Below are 21,778 nucleotides of genomic sequence, written 5' to 3'. Positions count from 1 at the left end.
GGACATCTCCAATCATTATGTCAGCTTAAACCCCGAAACACTGCAAGCTCACATTCAGATCTGCCTCATCTAATCACGACTTTAACTTTACTAAAACTTGACACTTGGATTAGACTTCATGTCTGAACATGTCTGGCTCAGATGCACAGCAAGCTTCCAGAATGTTTTAAAAAATAATAATTTTAATACATATCTAATCTCACAAAAAAATGACATTACTATTTTTGGACCATGCGTTGACATTTTAATGAGACATAAGGAATTTATTTTTGTTTTCTTAAAATTTAAACAACTGCTAAACAATATTTTTTCCTGTGAGACAACACTTCAAATACAACTGCGATATAAAATACTTTGGTAACACTTTCTATGAAGGCCATGCTTATAATAAATTAAGTATAGTGGCTTTAATAAAGTGAAAACATAGGATGCACTTTTCCAAATGTTGAGAAATCATGAAGATGTGCTCATTATACAGTTTAAGTTGTTTACTTGTAAATGTAACTAATGAACAATGATTCCTGTAATAAAATAATGAAGAAGAAAAAAAACACTGAAATAATCAATACAAACAGTTGGGGGGGGGGGGGGGGGGGACAAATATTGTTTTTAATGTCACATACTAGCCAAACACTGCAACAATATTTTTTAACTCTAATAACTCTTATAATGCAAACATTAGCCATTAAAGACAACTAATTGGTGCAGCAAACAAGGGTCTCTGGATCTATTTTATATCTGATCATGTATAAATCAGTGTATCATGGATTATGAGCATGCACATTGAAAAAGCAAATGGATAAGTAATTATAAAAATAATATAAATGTAACTACAACTGCTCTTATAGTACAGTATAGGTCCTAATGAGTCTTAATAATTATATTTATAGACTAGTAATACTTACTTATAATGAATCATATCCCCATTTATACTTATTTATAAGCATAAGGACTTCATAGAAAGTGTTACCAATACTTTTTTACAGTTATTTTTGTTGGCGGAAGGGACTTCACACACGAGAGGCATGTAATAAACATGTAAGGTCAAGAGGAATTTTTGATTTTTAGAAGTTGAACTTTTAAAGTTGGAATTTGACACGTTCTTTCACCCTCAATCTGTCCAGACCAGACCTTAAAAACAAAGATTTATTTTCCTCATGGACGGATGATCCTCTACTGGAGAGGTATTACTGAGTAAACGCCACTAGAAGTATGTGATTGACTGTGAAACCTCCATTATATCAAGACATGAAGATATTAACATTCTTAACTAGTGTGTTTCTTTAGCTTTCAGGGAAAGCCTGACAGTGCTGTTCATACAATGTGAGCCTATGAAATATGCAAGCATGCTAGTTACCAGTCTCTTATAGATGTCTTCACACATCTAAAACAGAAGGCATGATCGTGTGAGCGGGACGCTTTCACCACAGATATCACATAAACCCGTATACTGCAAGCTACACTAATAAACCATCACTTTCATGAGCGCTGTGAAGTGTGACAAGCCCACGGACAATAAAATGTGCAGCAGTAACGTAAAAAACTCAAAGCTTGTTCAAAGGAAAGTGTCTTTAAGAGGGTTTGTCTTGTCTGACTACACTCGCTGTGAGAATAAGTGATTATGAATATATGTGCAGCTCTATTGCTGGACTATAATTTCTAAGCTATTCGTCATCTGAGTTAGCACTCTCTTCCTGTGAGCACTTGGCCATTAATGAGGAACTGAGCTGCTCTTGAAAGACTTAATCCATTAAACTTCCACTTTTTTTTAGTGAAATGGTCCTTTTCTGTAAGTGTTCAATTAGTACAATTACCACAGGTCACCTCTGTTCCTGTAAGGCACTGTAAAAAGCTCTGCAAGTGAGGGAAATATTCACAATGCCACACATTCAGCATCTTTTTTTTACTTTGTTTTTTCTGAAATTCCAATGTTACAAATTTGGATGCTAGTTTTATACCGTGAGCACATATGCAACAACTCAGAAAGTGGAGGAAAAAACGGTCAGTATGTGTATAGCATTCATGGGTTAAAAGACATCCCATGATGCACCTCTTCTAGCCGGTTGAGAGAATGGTTGAGTTGTGACCTATTCACTGCCCAATTCCCATACTTCCATCATTGTGTGATGACTTGAATGTGACTAAATTAAAGAGATAATATAATCAATTAAGTAAAATATAAATATGTAGGCCCATCCAATATTTTAAAGGTAGTGTATATATATGAGCGCATTTTTGTATAGCTTAAAGAATTTTTCAAAATGTCAGTATTTTTGCAAAGATTTACAAAGCACATAATTGTTTACTGCAAAATCAGCTCTAGTAAAGAAAAAAATGATAAAGACAGTGACCACTTACTGCCTTTTGGTAAATAAAAAAAGGAACATTTTAAAAACCAAAATATGAATATTACACGAAAAGTGCAAAAAGTTGTGGTTTTTGCAGCGACAAAGCGGATTCTTTTCTGCACAGATCTATTCTGACATACAGTATCAGATTTTTTTTGTCTTGTCCGTTGCCATGGTTATCGCTGTCAATCATCACATTTTTTGATTCATTCTCACGGATGTCAATCCAGAAACTGTGCAGTGTGTGTAGCATTAGAAATAAAACTTGTATTCAAATTGTGAATGGGTTATAAACAGAAAGTGAGCAAAGAGCGCTCCCTTCATAATGACTGAAGCTGTCAATCACATCAGCCTGAGCTCGGCACTTATAATCAAAAACACCCGTTATAATCAAGTTGTCCACACAGTGCAATGAATCTCGTATATATACGTCGTGTTTACACTTTGTTGGTTGCAATAAAAGGATTCTCTAAGTGTGTAGAAAACAGTAAGTGAGCAGGTTGAATAAAAACTATGGGTTTTAACTATATATATAACTATAGGTTATAAACCCAGAGTCTCGATCGCCCCCCGGTGGCCGGTCCCAGTATAGCTCATAAGCCCCGCCTCCCCGCGTTATTCAACGGCACGTGAGACCAGCTAAACAATTAAATTACACTTCAAATATCGTTTTTCCAAAGATGGTTTCTGTCATTTACGGTAGTTTTTATCACACTGATGTAATTTCAAGTGTTTGTTTTTTTAAATAAGTTTGTTTTTAGTTAGTTATTTGATGCGGTGGTGTGACGTCATGATTGACAGGTTCTCTGAGCGAAGTAGTCACTGAAGCACCAACAGACTTTTTTTCAGGATCTTCGGAGGACTGAGGAGATTGGAGCTTTAAATTTAATATCTACATTTCTATACCGGTAATTAATTTTAAAAAAGTGCCGGAGCGTGTGCTTGCGATTGATTCAGCGAGAGTGGGGGCGGGGCCTTGATTTCACGGCTTTACTTCCGGCTCACGACGGCACATGTCCGGTCCCGAGATCGCTTCTGCGCAGACTCAAGTCCTAAGATGTCAGCGCCATATCGGGACACTGGCGGCTTCACTTCTGACCAATGGAAGAGAGCGAAGGGGCGTCGTCCATCTTTTTTTACAGTCTATGGTCCAGACGCTACAGCAGTGTCAGGGTGTTTGGTTGGACAAGCACAGCATGTGACTTGTATAAATGCTCTAGTATTGTGCGTCCTTAAATTATATATTGCTGACTGTACTTTTACATTTTTTTTTCTGAATGGGCTTTTTCAGAGGATAAAAGTAAGAATTAAATTATCTCTTTTTCACTCCAATTGCTGCATTTTTATTTATTTTTTTGCTACCATTTGACGTTTTTTCCCCAACGCTCAATAGGGCTGTCACTTTACGTTCGAAAATCGATCGGACCAACCAACACAAGTTTCGAAAACGAAAATAGGGAATCGATTTTAACGGCCTTTTTTATTTATTTATTTATTTATTTTTTACCAAAAATGTGTTTTAGGTGGACAGATCAATACAGGACACAGAACATGTCGGATGGTGGAAAATATCAATGTCTTTTCTGTTCACCAAATGCTTTTTAATATTCGCTATTAATTCAATGCAAGTGAACAAGCGCGCCGTTATTTGTTGCGTAGTGACGTGTGTGTTCAAGTGAGCCAGAAATGAGCAGATTCTGTGTTTAATATATCATGAGGACTCACGAGTTGCGTATTTGCGCTAAATCCACGCAGATTTGGCTTACACGAACTTCCCCAGCAAAGTGAGTAAACACAGAAACACGCCAAACTGGCTCGTGATTTGACAGCGTTACCCGACAAAGTTCATTTTTACCCGTATTTGGCGGGTCGAGGGTGTTAATCTCAATCCCTGAATGTTGCGCTCCTGTTTGTCATTGTGCACGAAACTTCACACCAATAAATAATCAGAAATATTGCTGACTTGTGCGCGTCTCATGCATAGACCGTAAAAGAAATGGACACAGCGACCCCATAGACTTCAACGGAGAAAAGTGAAGCCCATTAGAAGCATCTCTTCCTGATGGCGGAGCGACTGCGCCGGCTCACACTGAGCTTGACGACGGAGATGATGAGCCTGTCTGACAGCTGTACGTCTTCTAGTCGCTGTGCCAAGAGGACTCTGAATCATTCCCTTCTGAATCTCACAGAGCCGGCGAGCGTGAGTAGAGCTGTCCATGAGCAACAGGAGAAACTTTATGACTCTCTATGGGCTTCTCCCTGGACTTTATGCCTCCACGTCCCCCCGATGTCATGAGCTTCTCCTCCTGTCTATACGGTAATTTCTCTACTGTGCGACAGAGAGTCGCGTGTTATGACACAATCGTTATAACAGTGCGTGTTATATTGACGCTAAAGGCTGCCATGTGCGTAAGATTTCGACGAAATGTCATATGGCGTCACCTATATGACGCCAAAGGATGAGAATGTGTTGCTTGGTCTCAAGCGCCCTCTTTACGTTCGTCCTAATGCCTGTTAGTTGTCCGTGGATTTGCCTATATTGGGTGTTGAAAATGGAAACGTCTGTAGACATGGAAAATCGATTTTACAAATCGATTCAATGAACACTTATGTCTCACAAATCGAATAGGATTTTTTCACAAAAGTGACAGCCCTAACGCTGAAATGGCTGTTTATACTGTATACTATGAGCTTTGTTTCCGTGTCTGTCGGCGCGCGATTGTTTGTCGGTTGCCAAGCGTCTAGTCATAACTTTCTAACACTGGATCGTTTCACACTGCACGTGTTTGGCACCACAATAGGGGTTATGCGCAACATTCTTCCGGGTTCTACAAAACGGGTATAACTACTTCCGGTCGTCAGCTACTGAGGTAAACACAGCACAGTAATGGCGACATTTATAGCTGGTGTTTACAGGAGCTACCCATTCTATCCATTTCAGATGTATACCGTATTGCCAAACGAACGTCCAGAGCCCCGAGTAACGTTACTCTGTTAGATAAAGGATTTAAGTTTTACACCTCCTCATTTAACGTTACTTGTGATTATGAAGGTATAAGACAGTGGTGTGTCTCCTTGCCCCATAGTTAATTTCCCCCGACACAGAACAGATCAGTACACAACAAAAACTGCTGTTCGGATGTTCTCGTTTCTGATACTTCAGCATTCGTGACATTTTAATTAAAACAGAAATAAGAATTGTATTATAAAAAAAGCGAAAATTAAAGGATTAGTTCACCTCAAAATGAAAATTTCCTGATAATTTACTCACCCCAATGCCATCCAAGATGTTCATGTATTTCTTTCTTCAGTGGAAAAGAAATTAAGTTTTTTGAGGAAAACATTTCAGGATTTTTCTCCATATAATGGACTTCATGCGCCACCAACATGTTGAAGTCCAAATCAGTGGAGTTTCAAAGGTGTTTGAAGAGCTTCAAACGGCTCTGCATGATCCCAGTTGAAGAATGGGGTATTATCTAGCGAAACGATCGTTCATTTAAAAAAAAAAAAAAAAAAAAAACATTTATATACTTTTTAACCACAATTGTTCGTCTTGTGCCGTCTGCGACGCGCCTGGCATTACGACATCGCGGTGGAAACGTCACGCGTCACGTCATCTAAGTTATCTGTCTGTGTACTCCGGTTCAAAAAGGCAGGGAAGGGCGAAAAATTCAATCTCATTTTCTCCTCCAACTTCAAAATCGTCCGACATCTTTGTTTTAATTTATTATTTTAAAATATATATATATTTCGCAACGTTTCCAACGTGATGACGCAATGCCTGGCGCGTCACAGACCAGCACAAGACGAACAATTGTGGTTACAAAAAGTATAAATGTTTATTTTTTTTAGAATATGAACGATCGTTTCGCTAAATAAGACCCTATTCCTCAGCTGGGAACGTGCACAGCCCTTTGAAGCACTTCAAAACCCTTTTAAACTGCATTGATTTGGACTTTAACGTGTTGCTTGAGGTCCATTGTGTGGAGAAAAATCCTGAAATGTTTTCCTCAAAAATCTTAAATTTCTTTTCCACTGAAGAAAGAAAGACATGAACATCTTGGATGGCATTGGGGTGAGTAAATTATTAGGAAATTTTCATTTTGAAGTGAACTAATCCTTTAAATTACCTCAGAGATCACCTAACCACTGCAAACCGGAAATGCTTAAACCTGTTTTCCGGTTCGAACGTTGGGAGCTCCGCACAAAATCTGTGCTAATCGTGCTCTGTAGGAGGGCTTCATATCCCGGTGTGGAAAGCGGTACTGACCCTGCTTCTAAATTACAAGTGTGAAACATTCCTGTACCCAGGGTTAAAAGTAAGGTTTAAGTCGACAATAACCCGTGGTTAAGTGCAGTGTGAAAAGCACTAATACCTTATTCACGATGGCAGCACCATCTTTGATTTCTAACGGGAATGAAAGTGAAACCGTGAGGGATAGAGATGCATCTCTTCAGTGGGTTATTTAATGTATTTTTTGGATTGTTCTGCTGATGAAACACTGTTTTTTTTTAACAGTGGATGCCATTGAAAACACAGTAAGCCTATCATGGCGCTCTCTGAATATAGTCTATTGTGTACTATTTCAGTTCATTGACAACTTTTTCACCTGATGCTCTTGTGCCACTCCATGAAGGTTACAGGTGTCGGTAATGATAGAAGCATTATAAATATGTCATATTTATCAAAAAACATGTGAGCGACTCGCATGAAAGCTGGAGAGAAGGGGATATTCAGCGGGTTCAGGGGTAGCAGACGTGACCGTGTCCCCAATACAACACTGAAGAAAAGCCCACAGACGTCTTTAAGATGGAAATGTTACGGAGGTAGCGAGGGTGTCCAAGGCAGTATGAATTATTCAAAAGAACCTTTTGAGTCTTGACGGTCAATATCTGGGACTGAAAGGAGAGACAAGCCCAGAACCGCGGTTCGCAGAATAGGATTCTTAGATCTGAAAGTATGAGCTGGTTTGTCTGTAATAGGCATTTCTGTCAGAGCCGTGAGATGAGAACTAGGTTACAACTAGTTTGGCATAAGAATGTGTGTGAGTTTCAGGCTTTGTGTAGCATTGATAGCACAGCCGAGTTCACACACAATGCCAGGGATGAATGCATGTTTCATACCCCTTCATGCATGCATGGAAACACGAGTGGCCTGCCATAGATGGTTTATCAAGAAAAGCTGAGAAACAACTCTTTCTTGGTATGTCAGCGAGGTTTGATCAGCTAGGAATGTAATTGTATGTTTACTTCTATTATAAGGTTCCTCTGAGTCTGTCCTTTGAGCACATAAAATATGTGTTAGAAAAAAAGATCCTAAATTGAATCTGTTCAGTGTATAAAGAGCTCGAGTCTCCTCAGAAACTTTGGACTAAACCACTTAATTCATATAGATTAGTGTTACGATCTCTTTATGAACTTTTTGAATTTTCAAAGTAGTAGTTGCCTGTCAATGGAGGGACAGAAATCGCTCAGATTTCATTAAAAAGTTCTTCATTTGTGTTCTGAGGATGAGTGAAAGTCTTAAGGGTCTGGAACGACATGAGGGTGAGTAAATTATGACAGATTTTAAGAGATTTACTAAGAAAGCCAGAGAAGAGCAGAAAGCAGGAGATGAAGGAATGATTTGACCAATGAGTTTTGTTCTCATGCGTAAAACTTGAACATTTGATTTACCAGGCTAACTTTTTCACATGAAAAATTAGTAATGATGGGCTACAAGTTTGCTCTTAAAGAGATAGTTCACCCAAAATTCTGTCATCATTTCTTTATGTCGTTCTAAACAGTGTTGGTTACCACTCAATTCAATTTTATGAAGAAAAAATACAAGAAGTGAATAGAAATGTTTCCTGTGAACATGGAGAACCTGTGATATATTTATATATATTGTCCTTGCATTCTTTCTTGTGTGACACACCTGAATGAAAGGCTCATTATTATGCGGGGCTTTGTCTTCTCAGGTGAGAGCCACCTAATTATACATGAGGGGGTTGGGCCGTTCACGCCCATCCGCATATTGCCTTTCTAAGCGAAAAAACGTTTTTCACAATTGAAAACAATCTATTGTTTTATGTGAATGATTAGGCAGGGTGATTTACAGATCATTTTGAAGCAAAAACTCTAGGCGACAACATCCACTAGTCAATAGTCATGTGGACACATATTTAGTATGTGTTTTGTGGCCTTATTTCAGAAACTTAATTTTTTCAATAACCATGCATAAACAATATTCTCTCAAAAATACAAACATGTACATACATGTTGCTCACATATTATGGTAGCCCTGTTTGTGCTAAATAGAGTGTATTTTCACCTGTGCCATTAATATGTTTATAAGCAACTGAAAAAAGCACAAATGTCAGGGCATGTCAAAACATCTCAGGGACCCCAAAAACACCTTAGACCCCAGAGGGTTAAACCATTTGCTCCGTGTTGATGATCTAACGGAGTCTGGAAAGCTGGTGTACGTTCGGTTAGCAGCACAATACTCGTTCGGTGTATTTGTGTGCATCATTGTGAGCTGGATGTAAGGGTAGTTCTGAGCTCACCTCCACACAGAACATGGTTGTTTGGGCACCTAAAGGCTTTGAGAAGTTGAGCGTGCTGGTTTTGAAGCCGCTCAGCCCGACTGTGGAAGCGTATTAAGAAGATGAAAGCCACTGCGGTAGTTTAATGTTATTACTGGCGTGAGTGAGAGAAGATCACAGCTGAAGACAGTCTGCCTCTTAGTGATAATTTCTCATTCTTTCATTCTTTTCATTTAATGGAAGACCAAAACAGAATTACTCACTGAATTAAGGCCTATTATTTTTGATATCTATCTGACACAGTTTTAAAGAGAAAAAAAAAGAAAATTCTTAAAAAGAATACATAAGCAATGTGAAGCTTTGAAAGAGTACTTCCCTTTTTCAGCGGTGGTGTGGAATGTTTCTTGTTTGGAAAAGCACACTAACATAAATGTATGTTTTTTTATAGTATGCTTACACATGCATACAACGCATACTTTGATCTCCTGAGATATGGACAACATACACATTCAGTAGGTAGTCAAGCTAGCTGCAAAGTCACCGCGACAAAAATAAACCAGTCGCATTTCAAAGTCGTTCGCGAAATGACCGCAAAGGGACATTTTCAGCAAAAACACGGTTTGAAATCGCTGGTGTAATTTGCATATTCATAGAACCGCGTATACTAAATGAGACAAGAGTGTCGAGTTACATTCAAGATATTGTACGATTTTTTTTCAAGGGAAAAACATTTTAATATGTAATTTTGGTTTTAAGGGATAAAATGAACTACAAGGGGACTTGACTACTGCTTTACAGACAGCTCGAGATGTTTCTGGTCTTTTGCCCACTAGTCATCATCTTTTGTTTCTAACCATAGATATGTATTTGTACAGTAGTTGTAGCAGTACTAACATTTTGCAAAATAAATCAGCCTTTTGAAAATTAAGAATTTTAAATTTAAGATTTTATGAACAGATTTTATTTATGCATTTATTTATTTATTTTGTATATACCCTTAAACCGTACAGCTGATGCCCATGTTTATTTTTTTTTCCCAGTTAAGTGGAAACTAAGTGTGCTTAGCACCTGCAAGCCTGGAGAATTTCACACCCAAACTAATCCTGTTATATACTGATGTTTGGAGATTAATTCTCTCCTGAAACCCCTGAAAAAGTTTGCAGAAAGTAATACACTTAGCATGTGTTCAACTGGTCAGTTTTGTAGAACAGTGTGAAGGCTATTGAACAGGATAGAGACACTAGACTATCCAGCAATGAGCTTTAGATGTCAATTAAAACAGACGCGTTGCATAATTAACATTGTCATTAAGAGGACACGTGTGATTAGATCAGGCTGGTTGTAATGACCTGTCTGAAAACTGAGCTTTCACTTGCATCCAGACAGCTCCTTCTCCGGCTCTTTTGCACACAAAGCTGTCATGTTGGCAAGTCTTTCCTTTCACAGCCTGTCTGGCATCCAGTTCAAGAGGCGAGGAGATTGAATCTTTGCACCATGTCTGTGTCTTTCATGTGGACTGCTTTGCTGGTCAATCTTCTGTTAAAAACAAATGTGATATATTGCAGCATATCGAAAAGTGCGTCTGCGATTGCTTAAAGTGATCTTTTGAAAAGACTTATGAATAAAGAGCTCAGACTGTGACAACATACTGTAACTTTCCGACCTCAAAACTTTCCCAGTCCAAAAAGACTAAACCGAAAAAACGGTTTTGAACCTTTTCAGCTTAAAGCTGCAGTCCGTAGTTTTTTTTAGGTACAACTTATCCAAAATACGTTTTTGAGAAAATACATAACCAGCCAGTGTTCAAAACTCTCTGCTTGCCGTGGCTCAATTCAAAACGGTAAGCTTGTAATAATGTTTTTAACTCCAGTGGTGCTGGTGGATTTCAGCGGGAGATTCGAGCATGTCTTTACGTCATTACGTCACATCTGTACACACACATCTGCACACACACATCTGCACACACACATCTGCACACACACGTGTACACATCTGCACACACACATCTGCACACACACATCTGCACACACACATCTGCACACATAAAGAAGAGTCTCGGCTAGTCGGCTGTGAGTGTGAGGATGCTGGAGGAGATTTATAGCCTTTTCTCACAGCACTTGATATAATTAAACTTATTAATTTGATGGCAGATCCAGAAAGGTTCAAACGACGATCACCAGCGACAGCAGACTCGCCCGCTGTAACATGCAGAAGACTTCGTTCGGACTTCGGAGTGGCGACAGAAAAAGAGACTGGAACCGGCCCATGCGGAAACCAGGATAATATCGGAAGGACATTACATGTAGTCACGCACTGCTGACGTTGAACATTAACAATTTGAGAACAAAGTATAATTTGCACGGTTTTGCGTGATATGAATGCCAGTATCCACACCGGCGCAGTGACTGACACACACACTCTCCTCAAACACTGAGTTCATCCGCGCTGTGCCGTGTCGAGGCACAACTCACGTAAAGCTGATAATTCCGCGAATGACTGCAATTGCAGATTTCGAACAGAGATGGCGACAGAGAGGAAAAACTGCGGACTGCAGCTTTGAGTCAGTCATTTAGTCAGTCAGTCATATTTATTTATAGAGCACATTTAAAAACAACAACTGTTGGCCAAAGTGCTGTACAAAGTGTAGACAGTAGTGATGCGCGGGTCGGCTTTTTTTCCAACCCGCGGGTCCCGCTTTTATGAAATTATTTGGCCCGCCCCAGCCCGCACCGCACCACTGTATCTATTTTTACAACCCGCCCCGCTCCCCGAACCCGTGATCGTTAAATAGACATATAGGCATTGTAATGTAAATGAAAACAGCCTTTATTTCAGTCTGAAAGTGCTTGGAAACATCGCCCTGTAAACTGGCAGCAACAAGAGACGATTATGAATATGAATCATAAATCAGGTCATATTAATAAGATACTAATAAACATTTTCAACATTTACAAAGCAGCGTTTGTATTCATCTAATAGGCTAAACCATTTTTTATTTCTTAGACCCCCCACAAATGTCTTGACATGCTGGAAGTGCCCGTTTTGTGGCGCTACTGTTTGTATATTTTTCACACGAGTTGCACTTCAGGTAGCCGATCTAGCTACTGTTGTCTCCTGCTGTCTATTTCTGAGAACAGCTCCCAAACATTAGATTTAGCAGCCTAACCTTATTTTTCTTTTCAATTTAATCAGGTAAATTCCCGACCTCAATTTCTCCCGCACCTCGTCTTCCATCTTCACTTTTATTTCTCCGTTGTTGTTGTTGTCGTGGCTGGCGGCGGGTCCTGCTTGGCGCGCCGCTTTCGTGACGTGTCACGTGATGCCAAAGGTTTATGGACCTCACGCAAGTTAGGTTACGGCATTCGTATTGTAACCTTATCAAATAACCTAATAAAATATGAAAATAGATATTCCCAAATATTTAATATAGGCTGGAAATTGCAAGCAACATACATGGATTAAAAAAACAATAATAATGACCCGCTCCAAGCCGCCCCGCAAATAAAGTGACAATTTCTTTACCCGCCCCAACCCGACCCGCGGGTTACGAGTCGGCCCGCGCATCACTTGTAGACAGGTATCCTAATGAGTAAACATATAACACACAGATAAGCAATACCATACAATTTATACCACTAGGCCCACTCATGACCATCGGCAACAGTAAATAGGTGGGTTTTAAGCAGTGATTTAAAATCAATATATAATCGGGATTAAAGGGACTCTCACCGATTAGCATTAAGCTTTGTATCAGTAGAAACAGGGTAGTATTTTCGAATGATCGTCCTTCCCTCCCTCATGTCCCCCTGAGACGAGAGATTTCTGTATTGTGTGTCTGGAAAAAAACCTCAGATGACGCAGAGGCTTTTTTGGCCAGAGGCTGGAGACTACAGCCAGTAGTAGAAGCTCGTTCTGCATGTTTTCAACCCGCCCATCTCACTATTTTAGTACCAGATAGCCCAGGCTGTTCGTCATCTGGGAAGGTGAATATCGATGGAAAAACAGCGTCTTTTCAGTTTCCAGTCGACTAGTAGCCTAGTTGTATCATTTCTTCCGATACGGCCCTCTGTAACCGGTAGGCGTGGCTTGGGAGTGGCGTCGTAGGGCAGCGAAGCAAGTGCATTCTGGGAGTTGTTGTCTTTCATCCACATGAGCCAAAAATACATTTTCTTGCTTTTCTCAGTCTAGAATAGCCTGGATGCCAGCCGAACTTAGGAAAACGTAACGTTACGTGAGGTTTTATTGACGTCTTTCCGAGGTTAAGACACTGATTGAGCGATTACATGAGGCATGGTATACTTCAGTAAGTTGTACTGTATCTTTCAATAAACCTTCTGATGTTCATTCATGTTTATTTGCTGCTGTCACTACCAGTGACGTGTGGTCTGGGTAGGGTAAACTAGGCACTGCCTACCCTGCCAAAATTCAAAAATAAAAATGTTTATTAAATAATAAACTTGTATTTGTATTTTTACTGTTTATTCTTGTGATTTATATATGCAATATGGGTGTTATTCCAATTGTTTAGACGTTACGATGACAAATGTTGCAGTTACGCATAATCAAATAAAAAACAAATGGTAGAATAAGCAGTGCTTTTACGGTCCATTCATTGCAGACGACAAGCGAAAAACCCATGTTGCGCATGCGCACTTCGATCCTGTATTCTTCAACATGTACGGCAAAAAGCACAACTCTGCTGTGCCTTTGGACGTAAATATGCTATGCCCGTACCCATCTACGTTACATATCAGACATGGACCAATTAAAATTGAGATATTACTGGACACATTTGCGTAGCTAACGTAATGACGCCACAGCTAGCCTATGTCAAGAAACCTTGACAAACATCAATGTATCTATGTATGGAGAATCAAAATGTTCTTGATATATTTACACATATAAGATGTTACTCTACAATAAAAACATACGGCAAGTTTCAGAACTCAGAACGAACTTTCCTGTTTAAAATAGGGCTGGAACTAGCGATTATTTTTTCAAGCGATTAATACGCCGATTATTTTTTCCGATTAATGAAATTTTAGTTTTTTTTCCCGGTTAATCGATTGTTTATTTTCTGAACAGTCAATTAATCCTTAGATTAGTTGCATTAGTTATTATTTATTGGTAAATTAGCCAACGATGAACTTTTACCTAATTATATTATCACAAAATACCAGGTTTATGCAGTCTAGGCCTAATTAGGAAAGGTGTTTAATATGGCTGCGTTCAGTCACTTAGGGGATTTACAGAAACAGTTGCTTACAAGTGTGAATCCTAAGATGTTTTGTTCATTCAGGAGATTAAAGTAGCTAGCTAACTAACTAAATAACCATTGGGAGAGTATCAAACATGGCAGTGTCCATAAAACATAAATGAATAAATGGGTTTCGATGGGTGAGTTCATTCATTAGATATTTTAAATAACCAACAACAGCGTTAAATGCTTTGTAACCGGTTGCAGAAATCATGTTTGAGCCGCACGCCCCAAAAAAATGGGACTGACAACCGTATTATGTAAAAAATCTTTGGCTGCTGTATCGTAGTTTTGAGAGGCCCGAGATGTTCTCTGTTCTTGTCAGATGCTCCTTCATAGAAGCTGTGGTTTGCCTTTTCAGTTTTACAGAGTGTGCACGGCACCATTTTAATTGATCTCCGTTTAAAAAAAATTCCTACACTTTTTATATCAGGCTCGTTATATTTGTAATAACTTCTGATTTTCAGCATGCCCAGAGTCGGAGCCGCCATCATTGGGGATGAGCATAAACAGTGCGACGAATCGAGGCATTGCACTCAAATCGGCTAATTTACGGAAACACTGACGTGTCGTCCCAGCCCTAGTTTAAAATATTATTAATTAATTTCCCTAATAATTCAATCCATTACCCTTCTGAAATGCCCGGTTTTGAAAGCCCCTCAAATGGTGTGTTTTCCACAGAAAAACTTTATTATTATTATTATTATTTTAATATTGGGCGTTTTTGGGGCAAAAATACTTTATAAACTAACCTCGAGAAAATATAAAATGACGTGTCATGTTTCATGACCCCTTTAAATCATGTTTATTTGATCAATTTTTTTTAATATATCGCATACACCCATATAGTAATGCCTTTTTTGTTGTTTAATGCAGTGAACTCGTTTCAAATAAAGGTATTTCAGCTCATTTTGATTCTTTTTTAAAGATTATTTATAACAAGTAAATAAGTCTGGCATCAGTGCAAAAACATCTGCTTCACCAGATGTTCCACATCATGACTCAAAAATAAATAAATACATATCAATCAACAAAGCTGTCTTGCACTGTATAGTATAATATAGAGTATAGTCTGCTTGTGATATTGTACCCTTTTACAAAGTCTTGATTTTGTTTTTGGGGTCTACTAGAACAGAAACATGAAGAACAATGTTCAAAACACATTATTCTCCTCATATTCTCCATTGTTGCGGCTCCTCTCTTCCCAGTCTGTCAGTAACGCTCTGTTTACTTCCTGTCTCTATGAAGCCCCTCCTTCTGAAAGCACACTGTGCTCTGATTGGTCGGCTGGATCAGTGTGTTGTGATTGGTCGAGCGTTTCGAGTGTGTTTGGGAAATGTCCCGCCCCCTTTCCATAACCGCCAGTTTAACACACTACTAACTAACTCAACCAGGCCCCGCCCCTTTATTCTGCGTATGAATTATCGTGTTCGTTCCCGGAAGAAACTCAAGACTACAGTAGAGGCGTTTCAGGGAGTTCAGAAACACTGACACTGATATAGAGAATTTTTTTTTGACATTTAAAAATAGCATACCTTCATGCCACCCAGTCAAACTCTCTGCTTTTATTTATACAGCTCATAAAACATTTTGGGATTTTTCATTTTTGTGTGAAGCGTCCATCTTTGAGCTGTGCTTATAGAGGGGTGGTTTAGTGTGGTGTTCAGGTTGGACTGAAGGACGTGTTGTGAAAGACAGATGAATGGGGGAGCAGAAGGGTTTGCTGTGGGTGAGCCTTTAGAAGAGATAAAGAAGAGATCATTCAGACAATCAGCCCGTGCCTCGATGCAATCATCCCATCTCATCTGCTTTCAAGAGCTATTGGGCTTTTTATTGAGCTGTTGTCCTGCAGACAGAGGCAGTCTGATAGCACTTTAACCCTCTGATAGGGTTAATATTAAACCCTAGCCTTTACTACGCTGGCGGCACTTAGTCTTACAAGACACGAGCTGAAATAGTTTGTAGACGAATGTGCCGAAATAGCTTTAGATGCTGAGCTGCTCTCATCAGCAACACGAGACCAAACACTCCTGCAAGCTAAGGATCCTGAGGGTCGACTCTTAGTTTCATTTTGTCTAGTCATTTTTTGTCAGACTGGATGACAAACTTGTTCAAACTTTTTGATGCCAAAAAGTCTTTGTGTGTGTGTGTGTGTGTGTGTGTATATACACAGGTGAAACTTGGAAAATTAGAATATCGTGCTACAGTTCATGTATTTCAGTAATTCAAATTAAAAGGTGAAACTAATATATTTAGTATATATAGCTATATACATATGCATGATCATACTTTTCAGAGGGACGACATTTCATTATTTAAAATCTTTTTTTTTTTTATTGATTTCATGTAATAATCTAATTTTCTGAGATTTAGAATTTGGGGTTTTCATAAGCTGTAGGCCATAATCATCAAAATTATAACTTTTGCACAATATTCAAATTTTTCAAGTTTCACCTGTGTGTGTGTGTGTATATATATATATATATATATATATATACACTCACCGGCCACTTTATTAGGTACACCTGTCCAACTGCTCGTTAACACTTAATTTCTAAGCAGCCAATCACATGGCGGCAACTCAGTGCATTTAGGCATGTAGACATGGTCAAGACAATCTCCTGCAGTTCAAACCGAGCATCAGTATGGGGAAGAAAGGTGATTTGAGTGACTTTGAACGTGGCATGATTGTTGGTGCCAGAAGGGCTGGTCTGAGTATTTCAGAAACTGCTAATCTACTGGGATTTTCACGCACAACCATCTCTAGGGTTTACAGAGAATGGTCCGAAAAAGAAAAAACATCCAGTGAGCGGCAGTTCTGTGGGCGGAAATGCCTTGTTGATGCCAGAGGTCAGAGGAGAATGGCCAGACTGGTTCGAGCTGATAGAAGGGCAACAGTGACTGAAATAACCACTCGTTACAACCGAGGTATGCAGCAAAGCATTTGTGAAGCCACAACACGCACAACCTTGAGGCGGATGGGCTACAACAGCAGAAGACTCCACCGGGTACCACTCATCTCCACTACAAATAGGAAAAAGAGGCTACAATTTGCAAGAGCTCACCAAAATTGAACAGTTGAAGACTGGAAAAATGTTGCCTGGTCTGATGAGTCTCGATTTCTGTTGAGACATTCAGATGTTAGAGTCAGAATTTGGCGTAAACAGAATGAGAACATGGAACCATCATGCCTTGTTACCACTGTGCAGGCTGGTGGTGGTGGTGTAATGGTGTGGGGGATGTTTTCCTGGCACACTTTAGGCCCCTTAGTGCCAATTGGGCATCGTTTAAATGCCACGGCCTACCTGAGCATTGTTTCTGACCATGTCCATCCCTTTATGGCCACCATGTACCCATCCTCTGATGGCTACTTCCACCATGTCACAAAGCTCGAATCATTTCAAATTGGTTTCTTGAACATGACAATGAGTTCACTGTACTAAAATGGCCTCCACAGTCACCAGATCTCAACCCAATAGAGCATCTTTGGGATGTGGTGGAACGGGAGATTCGCATCATGGATGTGCAGCCGACAAATCTGCGGCAACTGTGTGATGCCATCATGTCAATATGGACCAAACTCCCTGAGGAATGCTTCCAGCACCTTGTTGAATCTATGCCACGAAGAATTGAGGCAGTTCTGAAGGCAAAAGGGGGTCCAACCCGTTACTAGCATGGGGTACCTAATAAAGTGGCCGGTGAGTGTGTATATATATATATATATATATATATATATAGTATAAGTCCCATTTACACAGCAAAAAATAATATATAAAAATATTTACTTTCTGTTAAGGTCGCATCATATGGTTTTCTGCCAACTATTAGATAATACTATTACAAAAAATATACCTGAAGAGAAACATAAACCTATGGCTGTCAATAGAATTAAAAATAATTGTGATTTAATCTCATAATTTCTAATCTCTCCTGAGCAGAATTAACCTATTTTTTTTTTTTTCTTTTTTTTTTTTTTTACTTGATAAGATAAATTGTTCTGGCTCTACTTTCTGATTTGACAAGCCACATTTAAAATCTTTGAAAAATTAAAGCCATTAAACTCCGCGTCTTTCCAACGCAAGTAAATTTGTTCATACTGAACGCGAAACTGCTGCGTGACATGATACATTCACAACCAATAAGAATGATCTTTATCTAAACAATTATAATATTTCCCCCCCCCCCAAAAAATATTATTGTTTTTCCAGTGAAAATCCACAAATAATATTCTAATAATAAAATCCCTAAATTAATTAATATTGATTTTTTTGGCCTGTCCCCAGCTCTATTTCTCTAACTTCTTGTTGTTGTTTTAGCAAATATGAACATAAATCTGGTATTGTCTAAAGGGATATGAGACATTTACAAGCAAAATTGAATTTGTTCGAATACAAATAAGTACACTAGGTTTTTTAATATTTCTGATTAAAACTGTATTTATTTAATATTATTAAATTAATTAATTTTTATTAAATACCAATAACAACCAGAAAAAGAACATATGTTCTGCATAATGCGGGACTTTTAATTATCAACAATCACACCGAAATACACCAGGACTCTTATTTTGAAATGTCTTTACTTCCAGTTGCTCGTTCATACAGATGAGAGAGATAAAATATGCCCTCCTACGACCATCTGAAACATATTACAATATAAACACCATAAAGTAAACATTGTCAATAATTCACCAACAGTAGATCATAAGCAATTGGTGGGCATTGCTGCAACAGCGCTCATTTACTCATTTAATTAGTGGGAGTGTTCGTTTTTGAAATGTGTTTTTTTATTGTGACATTGTAAAGCACATCGGTCAACTTGTGTTGTTTTAATTGTGCTATATAAATAAAGTTGCTATTACTATAGTGACAATTACCTTTAAAAATGTTGTGTATAAAAACTGAATATGTAGTAAGCCTTCAAATATCAAGACAACAGTGATGCAATAGTGTGTATATTTATTTTGTATACTGTATCACTGTATATTTTATTCTACATTATTATTATTATATTTGTCCTGTTATTGTTTAGGAAAGCATAAAGTGGTGCGAGATGAGTCCAGCAAGCCATATACGGCTGCCAGGTGACCATCCAGTCGGAGCAGGAGAGGCAGATGATGAAGATTTACAGGAAGGAGGAGAAGAAGGAGAGGAAGCGAGAGAAACGAGGGGATGAAGGGGAGTCCTGTGAGAGTGCTTTCCACTTCGACCCCCGTGGAGCTGAGGCTGCAGAGGCGAGTCACCCGCAAATGCACATTCAAAATCGCTTTATTGGCATGACTGTGAATCATACAATATTGCCAAAGCTTGGAATACATAGAAAAATAATAATAAAAAAATCTAAAAATCAAAATAATAGAGGAGATATTACAACTTAACTTAAATTTAAATAAACAGTGTAACAAATTAGAAATGTGTGAACATTTGATACCATAGTGTTTTAACACACACACACACACACACACACACACACACACAACACACACACTACTGAGGGTCACTGTGGTGGACAGTAGGGAAACACACACGCCTCTCTCTCTCTCAATTCAATTCAAAATTGCTTTATTGGCATGACTGTACACATCATACAATATTGCCAAAGCTTGGAATACATAGAATAATTAGAAAGACATTAAAATAGTAAAATATTATAACATCTAAATGTACAAATTAAATTAATTGTACAAATTAACAGTGTTAAATAAAAAAAAATAAAAGAAATAAAATAAAATAAAACAGTTTATGACATTTAAAAATTCTGTGAAGAATTTAGAATTCAGTGTGTAAGTGTTTTCGTGTTTGGTGTACGTGTGTGTGTGTGTGTGTGTGTGTGTGGGCGCATCACTGATTAGTCGTCGACTCTCTCTTTTGTGGCAAGCATCAATGTATCTGGCTGCTAGTGTGATGCAATCTCTTTTTTCACCTAACAGGTGTTGAAATTTTGTTTCGTTGTTTAATTGTATGAAGTTAGGGCAAAGTATTTCAAATTTTGTATAAAAAGTCCCTCTAGTCTCTCTCTCCCCCTCTCTATCACTTTCTCTCTCTCTCTCTCTCTCTATCACTTTCTCTCTCTCTCTCTCTCTCTCTCTCTCTCTCTCTCTCTCTCCTCTCTCTCTCTCTCCTCTCTCTCTCTCTCTCTCTCTCTCTCTCTCTCTCTCTCTCTCTCTCTCTCTCTCTCAATTCAATTCAATTTTTCAATTCAAATTGCTTTATTGGCATGACTGTATATATGACAATATTGCCAAAGCTTCGAATACATAGGAAAATTATAAAGACATCAACATACTTGAATATTATAACATAAATTAAATTTAAATGTACAAATTAAATTAATTGTACAAGTGAACAGTGTAACAGATTAGAATATCTGTGAACATTTTGATACCACAGTGTTTTAACATACATAAACACACACACATTACTGAAGTCACTGTGGTGGGCAGTAGGGAAACACCCCTGAGGTCACACACACACACACACACATACACACACACACACACACACACACACACACACACACACACAGCACACACACACACACACACATTCACCTGCTGTCTCTCAGGCTGTGGCACACATACACGTATCTGGCAGCCAGTGTTGCGGTCTGTCCTTCTCCTAGTAGGATCTTTATCTGTTCTACTTCAGTCATGGCTGTAAAGCCCTGTATTAAGTTATTAATTTTATTGAAGTAGAGGTCTCTGACTGAGCTGTATCTGTGACAGTGAAGGAGGAAGTGTGTCTCTGTCTCGACCTCTCCTGTCCTACACTGAACACACACCCTTTGCTCTCGGGGTAACCAGCTCTTTCTGTGTCTGCCGGTCTCGATGGCTAGACTGTGTTCACTCAGCCTGTACTTGCTCAGGATCACACACACACACACACACACACACACACACACACACACACACACACACACACACACCACACACACACACACACACACACACACACACACACACACACACACACTCAGCCTGTACTTGCTCAGGATCTGTCTCTGCTTTGTGTCTCTCACACTCTGGAGATATTCTTCCATTTCATAATTTGATTTCAGATTTCGATAGAATTGTAATTTACTTTGTGTTTTGGTTTCCTGATCCCAATGTTCCAGATATGTATTTTTAGACTGTTTGATAATTTGGTTTATTCTGATGTGTGTGTGAGGAGCAGAGCTGGTCTGAGACTGGTTAGTGTTAGTAGGGTTAGTCGGGTTAGTGAGTCTCAGGACCAGCTGACGGAGGAGACTCTTTTCGGGGTTCAGTTCTTGGGTTTGTAATGCTTTAAAATGTAGCGATTCTGTGGGACTTGATTTTAGATGCATCCAGAATTTGAGGGATCTTTTTTGTATATCAATCATCGATGGGAATCGGCCTAATTCTGCCCTACATGCATTATTGGGTGTTTTTCTTTGTAGTTTTAGTATCATCTTGCAGAATTCTGTGTGTAGGGCTTCTGTTGGATGTCTGTCCCATCTAGTGTAGCTCTGATCACTGAGTGGACCCCAAACCTCACTTCCATACAGCGCAATGGGCTGGATTACACTATCAAAGATTTTACACCAGATTGGAATCGGTAATTCAGTGTTTTGGAATTTCTTCTTAATTGCATATAGAGCTCTTCGAGCTTTATCTTTAAGGAGCATTC

General features: G+C 38.8%; 1 protein-coding gene across 1 annotated transcript in view; it reads left to right on the top strand.

The window, feature by feature from the left end:
- Positions 1-19,338, top strand: part of LOC130085712 (activating signal cointegrator 1 complex subunit 3-like) — a 65,748-nt gene extending 46,410 nt beyond the window's left edge. The window contains exon 6 of the mRNA XM_056251626.1: positions 19,164-19,338. Within this exon, the coding sequence (XP_056107601.1) occupies positions 19,164-19,219 (56 nt within the window). The 3' untranslated portion in view covers positions 19,220-19,338. The remainder of the gene's footprint in view (positions 1-19,163) is intronic.
- Positions 19,339-21,778: the final 2,440 nt, after the last annotated feature.

This window comes from Rhinichthys klamathensis, unplaced genomic scaffold, assembly GCF_029890125.1.
Source record: "Rhinichthys klamathensis goyatoka isolate OS25496 unplaced genomic scaffold, OSU_Roscu_1.1 h1tg000087l_1, whole genome shotgun sequence".
In the NCBI taxonomy this organism is placed as follows: Eukaryota; Metazoa; Chordata; class Actinopteri; order Cypriniformes; family Leuciscidae; genus Rhinichthys; species Rhinichthys klamathensis.
The sequence above is the reverse complement of the archived record's forward strand: the minus strand, read 5'-3'. Positions and strand labels throughout refer to the sequence as shown.